The 17039-nt window shown below is 48.1% G+C and overlaps 4 protein-coding genes across 4 annotated transcripts; 2 read left to right on the forward strand and 2 right to left on the reverse strand.

Moving 5' to 3' along the window:
- The first annotated feature begins 1303 nt into the window (after window positions 1–1303).
- On the forward strand, window positions 1304–3305 carry F4812DRAFT_89960 (fungal-specific transcription factor domain-containing protein). Its single transcript, XM_047939523.1, has 5 exons — window positions 1304–1512; window positions 1569–1907; window positions 1983–2257; window positions 2312–2533; window positions 2589–3305. The coding sequence occupies exons 1-5, from the start codon at window positions 1470–1472 to the stop codon at window positions 3189–3191; spliced, it is 1482 nt and encodes a 493-aa protein (XP_047788254.1). The 5' UTR covers window positions 1304–1469; the 3' UTR covers window positions 3192–3305.
- On the reverse strand, window positions 3268–5096 carry F4812DRAFT_89741 (putative nitrilase). The gene is made up of 4 exons (XM_047939522.1): window positions 4345–5096; window positions 3884–4279; window positions 3626–3818; window positions 3268–3565 (listed from the first exon to the last, which is right to left on the reverse strand). Exons 1-4 carry the CDS (start codon window positions 4500–4502, stop codon window positions 3344–3346), a joined length of 969 nt encoding a protein of 322 aa, XP_047788255.1. The 5' UTR covers window positions 4503–5096; the 3' UTR covers window positions 3268–3343.
- Window positions 5097–7486: 2390 nt separating this feature from the next.
- F4812DRAFT_465854 (amino acid transporter) lies at window positions 7487–10279 on the forward strand (the record flags this gene model as incomplete). Its single annotated transcript, XM_047938496.1, has 8 exons — window positions 7487–7584; window positions 7645–7849; window positions 7991–8060; window positions 8137–8797; window positions 8915–9209; window positions 9325–9370; window positions 9437–9519; window positions 9621–10279. The coding sequence occupies 8 exons, from the start codon at window positions 7487–7489 to the stop codon at window positions 9750–9752; spliced, it is 1590 nt and encodes a 529-aa protein (XP_047788256.1). The 3' UTR covers window positions 9753–10279.
- Window positions 10280–11080: 801 nt separating this feature from the next.
- On the reverse strand, window positions 11081–13469 carry F4812DRAFT_460921 (uncharacterized protein; the record flags this gene model as incomplete). Its single annotated transcript, XM_047937782.1, has 2 exons — window positions 11081–12992; window positions 13045–13469. The coding sequence occupies 2 exons, from the start codon at window positions 13467–13469 to the stop codon at window positions 11081–11083; spliced, it is 2337 nt and encodes a 778-aa protein (XP_047788257.1).
- Between the last annotated feature and the right edge of the window lie 3570 nt (window positions 13470–17039).

Genomic DNA, 17039 nt, shown 5'->3' on the forward strand with positions numbered 1-17039 from the left:
AAATGTAAATCCGAGTTCACATCCCACAAATCTGCCACATGTAAGTCAAAGATGTAAAAAAGTCAATTCTTCCTACGATGGCCGATACAATTACTCTTTTGAGCGCCCAAATCCCAACATTCTGGCACAGGGTCAACCTAAATTCACATGTTGCATGACGGGACGTTCCGCGGGCTTACGGGGTTGCCATATCGAGACCTCATTCTATCAGCCATCTGCACTTTAGGTGCTGTTAATCCAATGAAGAGACCTGGTTGTCGTACCGAGCGATGCTCCCGCGGGGAACCCCTGGCATGGCGACAATCTCCATCATCTGATCTCTTCTTATCCTCGTTCTATTTCGTGCAATGCTTATTTCCGGCATCACCCGTCGTCTCGCCGGTTTGGTGTTCGTACATATAATAGGCACCAATCCATTGATGTACTAAGATTGATCAAAGTACACATCAAGCATTGCCAAGAAGATGTGTGCTGTCAAGAAGGCCCAGACAGTCTAGACAGTCTAGACGACTAATGGACGGGAATATTCCGCCCGAGTTTCCTTGTCCTCCTTGTCTTGATATGAAAATCTCGAGTCGTACAAAGGCACCGTTGCTTATAACGAACTCGGGAACAAGGGATTCATGGGGTTTGAACCTGTCTTTATGACAGTGTTACGGTGCCATAGCATGACGTATAACCAAAGACCATGGTATCGCAGATATTTCGTCAGCATGACTGCTTAACGAAGACTTTAGCATTAAGAAATCGTACCGTTCCTGGGTCGCCGAACTACCGATGGCTGGTCTCCTCGCCGACTACCTAGCTGTCAATATTACTTCTACCCCTATTACTTAGTTAGGTACCTACCTAGCCTACCTAAGCAGCTAAGGTAATTATGCTAAATTTTTCTTTTTTTCTTTTTTTCTTTTCTTTTTAAAAAGTTTTGCGTTGTAAAGTGGTATTTGTCTTGACGTCTCGATCAAACATTTGAGTTACCATATGCTCGGGGTCTTCATCCGGTCACTCGGGATTTGAGTGGCAGCAACCCCCCACAGCAAGAAGTGTCCCAATTGGTTAGAAGTGCAATTGCGGAGATTCTGACGGTACGATATCGCTGGGGACAAACTTGGACAGCCAGCATACCTGGCATACATTCCCCATGTACCCAGCACCCGGGGACTATACTATCGACAGCGTCGCCCAGCTTGGCTAAACCGTACATTCGAATCGTTACAATGCGTCGTATGATGGCAGATTCGAGAATTAGATAACCTGCGTAGACTATCTCTTCTGTTATCGGGCCAGAGTGGATAATATACCCCCTTCTGCCGCCTTCGCATCTGCGCCGCCGGGCTGCCTTTCCCAGCCTCGCCACTGTAAAGAAGTCCAAAACCCGTTTTTGAATATGCAAGGCTCAGAACCCGCGGGCAAGGTCTGAAGCTAAAGACTTAGGCGTACAAAAACCTACCACTCAGCACGCCGAAGGAATGGAGACTGTTAGACGAGCGCAGGGGTGTTGGACCTGCAAACGTAAGTTCTCGAGTATAACATCAGCAATCGCGACACTTACTAAACGCTTCGGAAAGGACGTAAGATCGGATGTGACCGCGGCTATCCAGCCTGTAACAACTGCCTTCGCACCGGGAGAGAATGTCTAGGCTACGGCATCCGGCTCGCGTGGCCAGATCAGCCTGACGGTAGACGCAGACTGACTCGACTTCCGGATCACACGATCTACCACCACAAAATTGATCCCGACTATTACGGAAAACAGTTCCTGAACGTGACTTACTCGGATTTAGCTCTTTCCAGGAAAGGCATATCGCCTATTTGCCTATCGATCATCCGCGCTCAGCCGCGACCGGGACGAAGCCTACCTTTATTCCCAAATCTTCACGAGCGGGAGTCTCACCTTATTAGCTACTGTAAGAACGAGGCCCGTAACATCCTTGTCGAGTTCCATCTCGAAAAAAAACCCTTGCTGACGCTTATTATATCAGACCAGAATAAGTTATCTCAAATGATATCCACAATTGACATCAACAATGGATTCCGCGACGATCTGTTGCCAATGGCGCTCTCAAACATCGGCAATGCCTCCAACGGCCTTCGGAATGCCATGCTTGCTGTATCCGCTTTTCACCTCTGGGGTTCGGAAGAAGCGCTCTCCTACAAAGCTGATGCCCTTCGATCCTTATCTTCTTCCCTGTCGAGCGAGTCTATTGGCATAACTGAGACGCAGCTGGCTACGTCGATGATGCTCTGTGTTTACAATGTGGGAACTTTATCTCTCGCTTTCTTTATACGTACATGCTAACCGAAAGTAAAGGTCTTCGACGAGACAGAAGGCAATTGGAACCTGCACCTCCGCGGTGCCCAAACCATACTACAAAAGCTCGCCAGTATTCACGGCGGGCGGCTACAGTACGGTTTCTTATATACCTGGTTTCTTTACCACGAGATTCTGGGTGGTTTCAGCCAGCCACTCCAGTACGGGAGATGCCCGGCGTCTCTGGAACTCTTACATGACACGAACTTTGATAAATCATTGGTATTCTTCCCTGCTAACTTGGCAACAAAGGATAATCGCCGCTGACAGCCAATAGATCATAGGATCGCTCGGATGCTCTGTTGAGGTTATGGAAATTATTAGCTACGTGAATAATCTTCGTGCCGTCGAGCTTTGGGGAGGGTCTCTAGAGTATGACCCGGAAGAACGTGCTCGAAAGGCGGACGAATGGCGCAAGATTGAGAGTCGAATAGCGAACCTAACGCAGGATCTTGACCCCATCCACGCGAGTCACATACCACCGATAGAAAGGAGTCGGATCAAAACGACTGCCGAGCTTTATAGAATCGCGGCCTTTCTCTACTTACAAAGAACAGGTGACTGCACACACAACCAAGAGCTCAGATCAATGTATCTAGAGTTAGCATTTGATTCCTTGAAACGGCTTGACGTCTGCACGAGTCCGTGGCCGCTTTTTGTCATTGCTTGCGAAACCGAAGACGACCAGCAGAGGATAATGATCCTCCAGACGCTCGATAAAATGGATAACGAAAGACACATCGGGAATGTGTTCGTTCTCCGTGATATAATTGAGTCATACTGGAAACAACAGGATCTTCAGGCCGATAGCGGCCGAACCTCTAATACTAAGTGGTGGAACGTTGTTAAATTAGATATCGCCGCGCCTTGGTGTATCTGAAAAAGGACATCGTCATCAGTCACGGTCTACCATATAGTTGTCACACCATCATCGTCGCCGTCGTCATGATCATTATTATCATTATCGCGACTACTGCCATAGCCTCCTATAATCTCTTATAAGCCATCTTGGCGAGCTAGTTATAGCCGCATCTATTTAGACATTTTTGTTACATGCAAATCTTGGGTGGGATTCACCAGCAAACTTAGCAGATCCGGTCTAGCGTAATGACCGACGACATCAATGAATGCCTTGGGATAATCGATATCCCGCAGATTAATATCCGCCTTGAGGATACCTTCTTCGCCAGCGTCAATAGGTTCGCAAAGCGGTTTGCCGTCGGGTCCAAAAATCATGGAGAAGCCACCACCGGGCTGGAAAGCAGTTGTGTTTAGTATTGTTACGGAGTAGCGGGGAAAATGGGAGGGTCTTACCGTCTTGGTTACTGGGTTGCCGGAAAGGTTAGTTTTTTCCAAGTTCTTCTCGGTGAGGATTTGTGATGCGACGAGGACGAAGCACTGCCCTTCTATGGCCATGAATTGACTAGCTCGGTTGCTTGCTTCCCCTGTCTCGTGATATAACCACGCGACCTTAGAGGGATCCGGCATTTCAAACGCTGCAGGCCAACTTTACATTCAGATCAGCAAGGGATATCGGGGAAGGAGAGTAGGTAAACAAAGTTTAAGACTGACCTCGCAATATGTATTTGAACTCCTTGTGAGTATTCGTAGTAGCGAAGCAAAGGTTGTAAGTGCTCCCAGCAATTTAAACCGCCAATATTACCGAATTTTGAGGGCACAACACACTTGAGGGATTCGGCTTGACCTTCACCCCAGACGGTGCGTTCCACGTGTGTGGGCTTTATCTTCCGTCGGTGATGGACTATTTCACCTTCGGGCGAGATGAAAGATTGGGCCATGTAGAGACTACCACCATCTCTCTCACTATACCCGAGGACCACGAACATACCGGCTTTCTTGACAGCGGCGAGGATACGTTTCATATGTTCGGAGTCCCGAGGCATCGAATTTGCCATGTATTCGTGGATGATGTGAGTGTTCTCGATGACGCTTTTAAGCCACATGGACCTATGTTGGAGCAAACAAGTTGACGTTAGTGTCGCGATCCCTTTGTAACTACCGGCTGAACTTACCACGGATATCCAGGAATCCATACCTCTGGAAACCCAAGCACCTGGATACCGTCTGCTGCAGCCTCCTCGATGAGGGAGATAGTCTTGTCGACGGCCCCATTAAGGTCGAGCCATACTGGCTCAGCCTGGACGGCACCGACGCGAACGGTAGTAGACATTCTCGAACTAGGTGGCTATAACTTGAATAAGAGTTTTAAGAGACGATGGGGATGAAGACAGCATCCAAGCTATTAACGACCATATGCTTGGACTTTATATGCCTAGGGTCTACACTGTCGTCTACTTTATTCGCAGAAACGTCTCACTGCAGTGCGGGGAGAGATACGGTTTCTGCAGGTCAGTAACCAAACCCCAGCAACAGCTCAGTTCGTGCCAGAATCCCGAAATTTCAACAGCTGCTACTGCTACTGCTACCTCGTGGTCCTATTCTGGACCCCGTCGGCCGCGTCAACGTAACGAGCTGGGTCCGATCATTGGCTATGTTGGAATATTTCAGCGGTTGGTGGCTTGGCGGAATCCCTGATACTCAATATGCAGCCCTCCACTGGTGCAGCAGGTCCACGATCTTATTGCCTTACACTGCATCTCCAGCTTGCATCCCGCGGGCGTAACCCCTCAGTGCCGTAGCATTTTGTTTTCCCAATAGAGAGCTGTATATGGGGGCCGTTGTCCGTTACACGGGTGCGGTCATAGGCAAACACCTGGTTCATACACACATCTACTCCTAATTCGGCCCTTATAAGAAGTCCTATTTTGCAATAGTTTACTGAATCCTTCGTCGATACACGGCCGTGAGAGAGCTCATCCCTCCTAGCCTACCTAAGCCTATATGTGTCCAGCGATCGCAGAGTCCTTCCAAGCTTTCTTTTCTACGATCCATCCAAGCTTAGCGGCTCTGCGAACCTAGCTTCCGCGTGGGTCCCTTACGTCCAGAATCGGGAAAGCCTCGACGATGCCAATGCGGCACGAAAATGGGAAGCACGGCGCTCGAGCCCTCGACCAGCATTTTGCTGTTTGTCGCTCATCAACCTATCCAACGACACCCAGCTTAGTCTACGAACGGGAACGATCTTCATGGGGAGTTTTTATTTTAAGCAATAACAACGTTCCTACTGCCGCCGCTGCTGCATCAGGCCGGCAATAACCCGCGACTGTGTTATTGGTTTAAACGCGCATTTTAACTAGTTAACAACTACCAGGTAGTAGTTTACTCGTGATAGCCGCTGAACTTATGAATAATAATTTCATCTCTGGTTGAATAATTACTTTTTGTCGTCCCCTTATCCCCATCACACAAATATATACCTCCCTACCTTAAGCAAAGCGGCAACAGCAGCAAGGAGCGCTCATCTAAGACCTGAAATCACGTACGATATCCTAGATTTGGGGGCTCTCGTCTCTCGGATTTGCTCCGAACGGCGTACCCATGGCTCTGGAATACGCGTGTGCAACCCGAGGCACACGCGGGTTGGCATGTAATATGGAAGAATGTAGCCGAACATAAAGTGCATATCCGGGGCCTACTTTACTACTAGTTTATCGCCGTTCTAACGAACCGGAACGAACAGATATTCCCGCTTCGCTTGCAACCGGGAGAGACAGACAGAGAGAGAAAGAGACAGAGAACAGGTCAGATAGTAATGAACTCACGATCGGGATCTAACAAGGTTCTGACACCCCTGGGTGCAATTCCTGGTTTTTGAGACAGGATTTCGGATCAGTACCTAGTAAAGATTGATGATAATAACGTGGGAATAACCCAACTTCTAGGGATCTACTTATCATGGATGTAGCTTAGATAAACATTGGCCTCCCTTACCCGGGTAGGTAGGTAGGTATATACAAGCGGCGGTAACATCGGAGATGTAGGAGTGAGGGGAAGATTATAACAATAATAAATAATTAAAAGGATTGGGAAATATTGCGTGCGTACGCAGAACGGATAAGCCTCCTGTATGGTACCGCCGCCGCCAGACTCCGCGTCGCACGAACGCGTTTTCCGTGCGGCGGCAGAGGGAAATCGAGCTAAAAAAGAAGCGGTGAATACTTACCTAAGGTAGGTAGGTTAGGTACCTAAGCGTCTGATCTGATTATCATGATCATAAGCGGAATGGAAATATACCCAGAAGAGAAGAATGGGCACACAACATTCCTGTTCCCGTGAAACCACCCCTCTCTCCTCCTCAAAAGGTACTGTAGGTAGGTACCTACCTAATGCTAATGTATGTACCTATGCAAGTTGGTGGTGGTAATGTAGGTCAGACCAGGCCAGGCCATGGCGCGGACCCAATGATAAGCTGGGGAGGGGCCAATGCGAAGGCCCGTGAGTGTTTGCTGCAGAAATTCGTGGCTTGCCGGATTAGGGGGTCCGGGGGGTGCAGCAGCAGCAGGAGGAGAAACGTCATCTTATCTTTTCGCTGCTGGGGGGAGGGATTGGGTGGGAAGAGACAGAGAGAGAGAGTCGGAGAGGGGCGGTCGAGATTGACCGAGTTTCGAATTACGTGAGCTTCTTTATTCTTCTTGTTCTTATTCTGCTCTGTGAGCGTGAGCGTGAGTGTGAGTGTGAGGTAGGAGTTGTTTATTTGCTCCTGCTTCTGTTTATACCGTTTGTTTCTAAACGGGAAAGGGAAGGGGAAGGGAAAAGCGAAAGGGGACGAAGTAGGTATGGTGTATAAATTATCACCAGAGGTAATAACGGCAAGGCTTGAGCTAGCTGGGCTAGGTGAGATGACTTATTCCCCTTGCCTACCTAGGTAGGTAATCTAGGGTGTTCAATATCTGGGATCTGGTCTAAGCTAGCTAAGCTAAGCTAACACGTGCGTATCATATTGTCATGATATCGGCTTTGGTTGGTTTATCCAATGCGCCTCCGGGCTGCTCTGTACGATGTATGCACGTCTCTGGATATTAGACTAGCAAGCTAGCTGTCGGATGGGCGTATGTAATCTAAGTCAAAAGCTGTAGATAATAAGATCTGTAATGTATTTAAAAGGGCGTATGCTGCTTATTCCTTCTCGCCCTTACGCCTGTCCCGACTGTGTGGTATTCATATATATCTCATGCAAGGTAGTCAGTAGTTTCTCTCTCAACGCATCGCTGGAGAGTAGCATCCGGACGACAGATTCAACACTTCGACGCGAAGATGTCTTTGCATACCGAGTCCCAGCCACCTGGCGAAGGGCGCCTGCAGCCGCGACTGTCGAGGCTGACAATGGTCGCTTTGACGTTCGCTATTCTTAAGTGAGTCCTGCCCTGACAGTAGTAGCAGCAGCAGCAGTAGTAGTGCTAACCGCACGCCAGCACATGGATCGCGCTGGCTGGCTCGATCGGCCTCGTGCTACCTTCAGGGGGCTCCGTCTCGTTCCTGTACGGCTTCGTATTCTGCGTCCTATGCAACCTGGCCCTCGCCGCTAGTCTCGGCGAGATGGCAGCGATATGGCCCACGGCGGGCGGACAGTACCATTTCGTGTACGCGCTGTGCACGGATCGGTGGAAAAGGGCTATGGTACGTGATGTAGACGATACTTACTTACTTAATATAAGAGGAAAGGGAAAAGAAAACGAAGGGGAGAGGGAAAAAAGACTAGTTGGTAGGGAAGAGGAAGAACGAAGACGAAGCTGACTTGTGCGTGTTCCATATATCTAGAGCTTTTGGGTTGGCTGGACGAATATCGCGGGTTGGCTCACGCTTGTAACGACTGAGGGTTTCTTTGCTGGTGAGTTTTCCCGTCACTCTTGGGAACTTGGAAACCAGTAAGCCGGGAATATTAACGCGATATCTCCGCACCACAGCGCAATTTATCTCCGCGGCCGCGGTCATCGCCTCGAACGGCGCGTACGCAATCGAGCAATGGCGAACGTACCTAATCTTCCTCGCGATCGTAACCTTCACGACGGGCGCCAACATCTGGGGGAACCGGATCCTGGGGCGGTGGAACGACGCGGCGCTGTACTGGTCGCTGCTGGGCGTGGTCGTCATCAGCATCGTGCTGCTGACGACGTCCGACAAGAACGGCGCGGACTTCGTGTTCGCCGAGTTCCAGAACGAAACCGGCTGGTCCGACGGCATGGCCTGGATCCTGGGGCTGCTGCAGAGCGCGCTGTCGCTCATCGGCTTCGACGCCGCCCTGCACATGACCGAGGAGATGCCGCGGCCCGCGGTCGACGCGCCGCGCGCCATCATCTACGCCGTCGTGGTCGGGGGGGTGACGGGCGTCGCGTTTATCCTCGTTATCCTGTTCTGCATTACCGATCCGGAGACCGTCTTGAACACCCCGACTAACATGCCCATCGCCGAGCTGATCCTCCAGGGCACCGGGAACAGAGCCGCGGCTACCGTGCTGACACTCATGCTGGCCGTGTGCTTTATCAACGGCACGAACGGCTGCGTGACCAGCTCGAGTAGATTGCTGTATGCGATGGCGCGGGACAAGGGTATCATGTATCATAACTAGTGCGTAGCAGCAGTAGCAGCCCATTCTCTTTTTTCCAACTCCCCCCCTTTTCTTTTCCCTTCCCCTTCCCCTTCTTCCCCCCTTCAAACTAACGCCTCCCCTCTCTCTCCCCCTAGCTTCGCGCACATCACGCCCAAACTCGACGTCCCCGTGCGCACCATCGTGCTCACCTTCGCATTCAACGTCCTCTTCGGACTGCTGTACCTCGGGCCCTCGGTCGCCTTCAGCGCGTACGCGGCCAGCACGACCATATTCCTCAACGTGTCGTACGTGATCCCAGTCGTCGTCCTGCTGGTCCGCGGCCGCGCCGTCCTGCGCCAGTACCAGGCCGAGAACGCCTACTTCGCGCTGGGGAGGTTTGGCTGGGCGCTCAACGCCGTGGCCGCTGTCTTTGTTATCGTTACTTCTGTGGTATGTATTATTATTTCGGGGAGGACGGGTGTGTGTGTGTGTGTGTGTGTGTGTGGAGAGGGGTGGGGGACAAACGCATTTGATTGAACAAAGTTGCTAACAGGGTGCTACCTAGTTCTTCTGCTTCCCGACTGAACTTCCCGTCTCGGCAGACCAGATGAGTATGTGAATCCCGCGATCCATATCTAGGCGTCAATAACCAATCCTCGCTAACCAATTCCAAACAGACTACGTCGTTGTCGTAATTGGTATCTTCCTGGTCGTAGTAGGCGCGTACTGGATTGCATACGGCAAAACATTCGAGGGGCCGGTAATTCTCTCTTTCCCTTCTTCCAACTCACCCCCGCCTCCCCCCGTTTTATCTCTCCAAAGAAGGGTAACTTGCATGGGCTAACACTATAACCCCGACAGACATTCGAGGAAATCATCGGACACATGCCCGGAGACCAAGAAGTAGCAACAGCGGTAGCAAGTTCCGGCTCCCCCTCGGAGAAGGGAAAAGACGCGGTCAACAGCGACGACGAGAGACCAGTTATTCCCTAAAGTGGCAGCATATATTAGGTACCTCCTACCAGTAAATACTCCGAGTATTAATTTCTCCCCTTTTCTTTTCGAGCGACTATATATTAGAACACACAAGCAGAAAACATTCCTTTCGTTTGCAAAAACATATAACATAATTACAGTTGGTAGAGACATTAATTAATATTCTATTCATAAATATCTAGTAGATTGATAAATCTACCAAAATATCAGTTCCCTTTAGGTTAGGTACCTCACATGTAGTTCTTATCATAGAGCGTTATTTAAGTTAAATATGTAAAGCATATTGTCCAGGTATCCTTTACCTTGGGTATTTTTGAGTGAAAGACTCAAGTCGAGCTATATTCGTGAAGGCATTAAGTAGAACAAATAGGAAAGATTTGAGGTTATTATTGGCTTTTTCCAACTCGGACTTTCAACGGAGCTAAAGCCTGGCTTACCAGATACCTAAGTGAAAAAGTTATTTAAAAAAACATTAAAGGGGAGAATAGGGGCGGGGGGCTCTATATTTACTTACAATGTAATTCTCAAATGTTAGCTGGTAAGAACATATAAAGTAACCGGAAACATATTCTATTCATTTGCCAATAAAGCTACCTACCTGTAGTTCATCATACATATCAAGCTGGTAGTTTCACTACGTAAGATACATCACAGCTGAAGCCCCAAATGCTAGCAAATAATCGTGCAACTTATATATATGCTCATTCGTAAGCGGGTATTTACATGATATAGCGTATCTACTGTTAACAAAAACTTCCCACGAGCTTTAATCCGCCTTGGACCAGGTGTTTGCTCATAACCGACTCCACACCCTTGGGTATACCATGCAATAATTTCTCTCATAGCTGAGACAAAGCTATCCGTAAAATGTCAGACCTGTGACTGGTTGGGAATGCGAAAACGCCGGATGATGCGATGATGATTATTGAAATCCCTCGCCGTGTTTGTCCTACACTGTCCTTGCCCTGCCTGAGTCGTATTGAACGTACTCACTTCTCGATAACGAATCTTGGAAAAAAAAAAAAAAACTTTCAACTCGAGGATAACAATGTTTTCGGTTAGTTACCGAAGAACCTGCTGACTTAACACGAAGCTCTCGCGTCCTCGGAAGCGTTCGCGTCGTTCACATCCGATGAAGGATGATGAAGCCCATAGTAACCCAGTTATGTGGGCAGACAGGACTCGAGAGTTTGGGGGAGACCAAGCAATAATGGACGCTTCCAAATATTAGCTTGTCTAAAAAGCTACACCAAAATTGAACCTTTGGCACGGCGGGAGGAATTGAAGAAATTCCTTAACTTTCTTTCATCCCAACACCTGTTGGTTTAAGAATAAGGGAGATTCGATTCGCTCTTAAACCCAGGTTCCGTTGGCTCGACATCTTTTATGGGGTGAAGTAACATCGGTGGTAAGCAGGGCCGCCCATAGAGTTCTTCCCACTCTTTGCCACCTACGTTTGTATCTTCCCAACCCATGAAGTTCAGGTACAGTCGCTGGGGAGGATTTGCTCTGTAATACCACGTGCTTCCGCGGTATCTAGCTTCTCGTCCCCAGCCCATGGCGCAGCCGACACCTCCGCTTTCACCTTTCGGTCCGCCATTGAACCACCTGGCAAGGTCCTTGCCTTTCCAAGGTCTATCGAAGAAGACCGGCATCGGAGCGTAAACTGCCTTAAGACCGTGAAGCAGCGCGATAGTTTGCGTAACCATTTCGGATGCAATGTGGTTTCCGCGAAGGTTCTCAACGTGCATGATGTCGAGAAGCCTCTTGGACACTCTTGAGTGTGTTACAATAGTAGCCCTCCTCGGTAGGTCTGTAGTTGCGTGCGTGGAATCGTTGAATCCCCATAATTCGTTACCAATGATCCAAGAGCTGTTAACGGGGTTGAAAATTGGGGCCACGGTAATCAGATCTGCTTCTTCACCAACGCCCCACACATAGTCGTCGTCTTCAGGCTTTGCAACAGGTGGTTTCGGTCCTACAGGGTTAACAAAAGGCAGTTTTGGCGGGCCCCAGACGGTTTCCTTCCCTGATACGCGCTCAACCTCTTTCCGGAACTTCGTGTCGTAATCACCGTGAACGGATGGTATGTAGTAGCGCTCGTTGCGTTCCCATAATCCTCGTCGCGGTTGACGCTTGGCAAATGTGACCAACTTTTCAACAAAATCATAATTATGGCCGGTGAGTCTCGCGTCTATCTCCCAGTTCCAGATGTAATCGAATTCGGGAAACTCTTGGGCAAACTTCTGAACCGATAGCCACTGCGAGACATGTACAGTCGCCTTCTTAGGGTCGATCTTAGGGTACATGCTCTGTGTGGCCTCGTCATTCCAAAGGATAGCAATGTCCCTAAATTCCGGAGGCACATTTCGTTTCAGAACATATTGGTAAGCTTCCTCGTCCTCCCAAATCGCATAGTTGCTTTCTTTGACGTGGACGAAGAGGAACACCTGATATAGACCTCCGGTGCGCAAGGAAAGCTCGGAGATCAAAGATCGGATCACCTGCTTGTCATTTTCGGTATATTGCTTGCCAGTGTAAGTTCGTAATAGAAGTGCGGTTCTCTCTTCGCGGACGGTACTGGGTTTAGACGTGCCAGATGTGCGTCTTTCGAGAAGACTCCTTCTTCGCCGTATCGACGAGGTTCCCTTTTTCTTCAAGTCTTCTCTAGGGAGCTCCGAAGCACCAGGATCGCGTTCGTTGCCACCATCTACACTCGAGGCGCTCGAGTTTTGACGCGTGTACACGGTGCTCAGGTACGGATTAGACTGCCCCTTCATATCGTAGCGAGCCTTGTTTTTCCAGGCACACTTCTCTTGTAATTGGCCCCATCGAACGCTATCCCAATCGACCATCGAAGCTGAGTGGTCATTATCCGACTTATAGCCATAGATACCTAACCGTGTCTCACGCTCATAACACAAATTGCCATCCATGCCAAGGACACTGTAGCTCCCAAATCCGGGTTCAGGGAACTTCTTGGGCTGGCCTTTGAAAACCAATACATCCCCTACAGGTGCGCCACCTGGACCTTCGCAAGATACATGCTCGGCTCTCTCAGCAAGCCACGCCTTTTCGTTGTACTTGGGATATGGGTTGTAAACGTAGGTGTTATGCTCGGCGAACCTTGGTTTGTTCTGGGTAAGCGCTAAGTGATCGTCGATAGTGAGGGATCGTTCCTTTTCGGGATCTAGAGTATTAAGAGTCTGCCCAAACAAAGCATCGGCACCGGGTTCTCTGTAATAATATCGTTAGGGCGCGCGGCAAAGCAACAAACGGTTGAACCTACTTAGCAAGCGCATCATATTCCCTATCAAATTGTTCTCGTACGTATTCTTCTCTTTGCTCTTCTTCCTTATGCTTCTTTTCCTCCAACTCCTCCTCTTTCTTCGGGTCGTTTACTTCGATTTGGGCATGCTGATTTTTCTCGTTGTTACTAGGCTCGGTTGGTGGTAAGGGAGCTTGGACAGGTTTGGATTCAGCATTAGCTTTTAGAGGAGCCTGAACCTGATCCTGTGCTTGTGCCTGACTTTGACTTTGACCTTGAGTTTGAACCTGAGCTTGTGCCGGCGCGGAGTTTTCGGCAAACCACCTCGCCGTATGAGGAGCGGTATAGCTATGCAGCAGGGTCCAGTACAGAGTGGCTGCAAAAACGGCGATAAGTAGGAAACCTCTCGGTCGCGACAACAACCGACGAGGTTGTACCGCTAACATGTTTTCTACGTTTAATTGGAGGGTTAGGCGCGGCTTATGAATCAGGGGAAGCGATAAGTCGATATCGCAATATTTATGCAAGATCGAGAGGTAAGAACATGGCGAGATTCGTTCAACAGGTATGTTTTCGAGGCCAAATACTCGTCTTTGGCTAAAATTGAGGTGAAAAGTCAAGGGTGATAATCGTTTGGTTGGCTTGAAGTTTGTTATACACAAGTTTACAGGTTAGATTCCTGACTTAGGAATTTGATCTGCGGTTCGAAGAGTATCAAATTTCCGCGCTGTAATACGTAGTCGTCTGAATAAAATATGTCGTCTAAAGTTCTACTATACGTAGTAGGTTCGAAAACGCGACTACGAAAAAATAAGAAGAATAAGAATAAAATGAGCGTAGGGGGTTAACGTAATAGAGGATAACCGGTCGGATAAAGAAGATTGCGACAACCACTTAGAAAAGCCAAGGCGAAGTATTAAGAGGGAGAGGGAAAAAAGTGGTGACAAGTAGTAGTGGTAGAAAAAACACCGGAGCATGAATCGCCTAGGAAAAGAAACGGACTCGAGGGATTTGAGAGAATAGAAGGACACAAGTAACTAGGAAAAAGAAGTGACTGGGGAAGCGCAAATCTCGCGATGTCTTGGCTGTGGTGATCAACACCAAAGCAGATCAAGTGGGATGCTCAAAATTGGGTGCCCCCTTCACTCTCCCCTTTTTTGGACAAAGTTGAAGGTTCAAAGATTGGAAAAAACGATGCGCGACAGGGCGACGATTATGGATACTTGGTAGTTAGAACCAAGCGCTATAGGGGACTTACATGTGTCACTAGGGGAAGATGGGTACTGCATACATGTACATGGGTGTTATATCTGTCTAATGTATGTATTTCTTAGCCTTAAAGTGGCCTTTAAGGTACTTAGGAAGTGGGGGGACATGATGACTAAATTAGGCTAAGAGGTTTATCATACAAGGCCAAGCGAAAGCTATAAGTACCTAACCTAACAAAGTACAACACATTAGATTCTACTGGTTGTAACTTGTGGGTTCCTCTTGTGATATCGTTAACGTTAGCAGGCCCCAGAATCTCCATGTAAGACGCTCTGCTCATATTCTGGCCATGTTGTAGCCATCATACCATCATAGGTATTCTTTAGGAAATGTGAATATAGTATCTAAGAGGTAGTATGCAGTAGACAAATCGAGATAAGACGAGTTTGACAATGGCTAATCTTTGAAATTCTGCTGTGCAACTCAGATACAAGGAAGGGGTTCAGATTCATGTCCACAAGTATTTGCATCTAACATATACATGGTGGGATTAGCGTGGACGGGTGGACGGGTGGCTGCTGATATGTATTTACATAATACATAGGCATTACGCAGCGTCGCATGCAGACAGACCAAACATATTATTGAATTTTTACAATATTATTAAACATTTACATAGCAGACTACTTATATACTTGTAAACATTTCTTCGATCATTAGGCATTTGCTCCCTAACGTTTGTTTTAGGTAACTATTCGATAGTTTTACCCTAGAATCCGCTAAGGGGAAAGAACTTCCATGCTCCCCTGCATATGCCGTAGTGGCGCCGTAGTTAAATTGAGGTGATAAGATGTTGAAGGTTAAATTCGTAGAAAGCAATTTGGGAAGTGCCGATTGGACCTTAACCATCTGCAACGTACCTGGTTTAATGAGATAAGGAAATGCCCTTCCTACCTAGGTACCTTCTTTGCCTAGCGGAAATGATGATCCCGATTAGGTTCTAGTCTTTCGTTTCCTTTCGTTTCCTTTTTTCTTTTTTATATTCTGCACCTGCACTGACAACAACAACTAATACAAATAGTGTACCGTCCCTGCATTAGTGTACATGCAGCTATTCCCTCGACTCAAGGGTTATAAGGGTCATGAGTATAGCTTAATAATCTTGGCCAATCCCCCTTTGCAACTAACTAGGTGCCTACCTGTGAAAAATGCGCAAAACTATCTGAGCCTCCTGCTCCCACCGTTGAGGCGTTGGATGGCTTAGGACCGCAAGTTATTTTTAAGAACATTTTTACTTACTTGCTAAGCTACATTAATAGTATTGTACAAGGCACAGCAAATATGCAATCCTCACCTGGGTAGAACACATCGAGACTTTTACTCATTTGGGACTACGCAGATGCTAGATGCTAGGTACCTCCGGGTTTGGTGACACAGTTCCCCAAAGTCTCAGGTACAAAATGCTACGGCACCTTGCAGCCACTCAGTCTACATACATAGTAGTACAGCTTATTAGTTGTCACGCCATGGGGCAAGGGACGCACGAAGCGCACGTATAGATCGTCATCGTGCAGCGGTCCAATCAAGGAGTCTCCGCCCGCAGCTTTTATCTCTTGCTTCGAAATCTCAATGTCACATTCGCTAAGCTGGTCCCCCATTCGTTCCAGCTGGGGTTGCTTGCCTGTTTCGGGAAGAGACCTAGACCAATTCATTTTGTAATATAGCATGCCGGATGTATCTCACGTATTAGATTTTATCGGCCGAGTCTTTACTCATATACGTATCAGGTACCTAACGTATTAAGAAACTAAATAATTTGTCAAGATCATAGGACTTTACATAGCCAACATACGCCTCTTTCAAGAGCCCAATTACGCGTTTACAATAAGCGCCAAGCTCTAATATTGACCAACAGACTGCCACCTGGGCAGTCTCTCTACAAAATACGGATTACAGCCGCACCTAGAAATATTCCCTCCAATATTTCCGGAATGCCTATTATTTGATCCAACGACGGAGCCAACGTACGTACGTGAGCACCCGAGACCAACGGTTGGGATCTTCGTAATGTCGTGATATTGACGACCGTGACATTGCCCGTATACAACTTGGATGGATCGAACTAGAAGCGCTTGGGCTGTTTACCTAACAATTAGAAAATATACACAGCAGCATTCAGTGCAATCAATTGGTCCTGCGTACGTATCTGGGATATCTATTATCATCACTAATACATTACCTACCACCTTAGAGGTACCTATATTCCAATTCAATCAATCATGCGCTCTCACCGACTTCACCGTTCCACCAACCCACACCCCTATCTACCAGGAACTCTATTCTAGACCGCCCTCCCACATGCGAGTTAGATGAAAACTCGATAATGGCCAGTGAGAGGCTCTATAGATTAGATGACCTAGGTAGATACCTGATAGATAGATAGATAGGCACATCGTATATACTGGTATGTAGGTATACAGAAGATCGAATGTATTGCACCTAAGGTCGTGCAACCTTGCGGCTGTAACCAGGCAAAACGCGCGATTCTGCCGTCGGATGCGGCCAGCGGCAGCCAGCCTATCGGCAGTGCAGTCTGGGGGGCTTACCCTTACACAGTAGGCATATTAGGTACCTATGTATATGAGATACGGAGACGCTGCAATACCTTACCTGGTACACACTACCTACCTTAGGTACACATATACACCTATGTAATAAGTAGTATCACCAGGGAATCAGCTTGCCAACAAGCACGACCCATCTACCTTCAGGTGCCCATGTCTGCCATATGTACGAAGTACCTGTAG

This window comes from Daldinia caldariorum, assembly GCF_022478825.1.
Source record: "Daldinia caldariorum strain CBS 122874 unplaced genomic scaffold F4812scaffold_13, whole genome shotgun sequence".
NCBI lineage: Eukaryota > Fungi > Ascomycota > Sordariomycetes > Xylariales > Hypoxylaceae > Daldinia > Daldinia caldariorum.

Excerpts from the sequence above, each read along its gene's own strand:
- F4812DRAFT_89741 (XM_047939522.1), bottom strand. The coding sequence starts at position 4,502 with ATGTCTACTACCGTTCGCGTCGGTGCCGTCCAGGCTGAGCCAGTATGG. Across the intron at positions 4,280-4,344 it reads TGGATTCCTGGATATCCGTG|GTCCATGTGGCTTAAAAGCG; the intron begins GTAAGTTCAGCC and ends GCTCCAACATAG. Across the intron at positions 3,566-3,625 it reads GCAACCCAGTAACCAAGACG|CCCGGTGGTGGCTTCTCCAT; the intron begins GTAAGACCCTCC and ends ACTGCTTTCCAG.
- F4812DRAFT_89960 (XM_047939523.1), top strand. The coding sequence starts at position 1,470 with ATGGAGACTGTTAGACGAGCGCAGGGGTGTTGGACCTGCAAAC. Across the intron at positions 1,908-1,982 it reads GTCTCACCTTATTAGCTACT|ACCAGAATAAGTTATCTCAA; the intron begins GTAAGAACGAGG and ends TTATTATATCAG. Across the intron at positions 2,258-2,311 it reads TGATGCTCTGTGTTTACAAT|GTCTTCGACGAGACAGAAGG; the intron begins GTGGGAACTTTA and ends CCGAAAGTAAAG.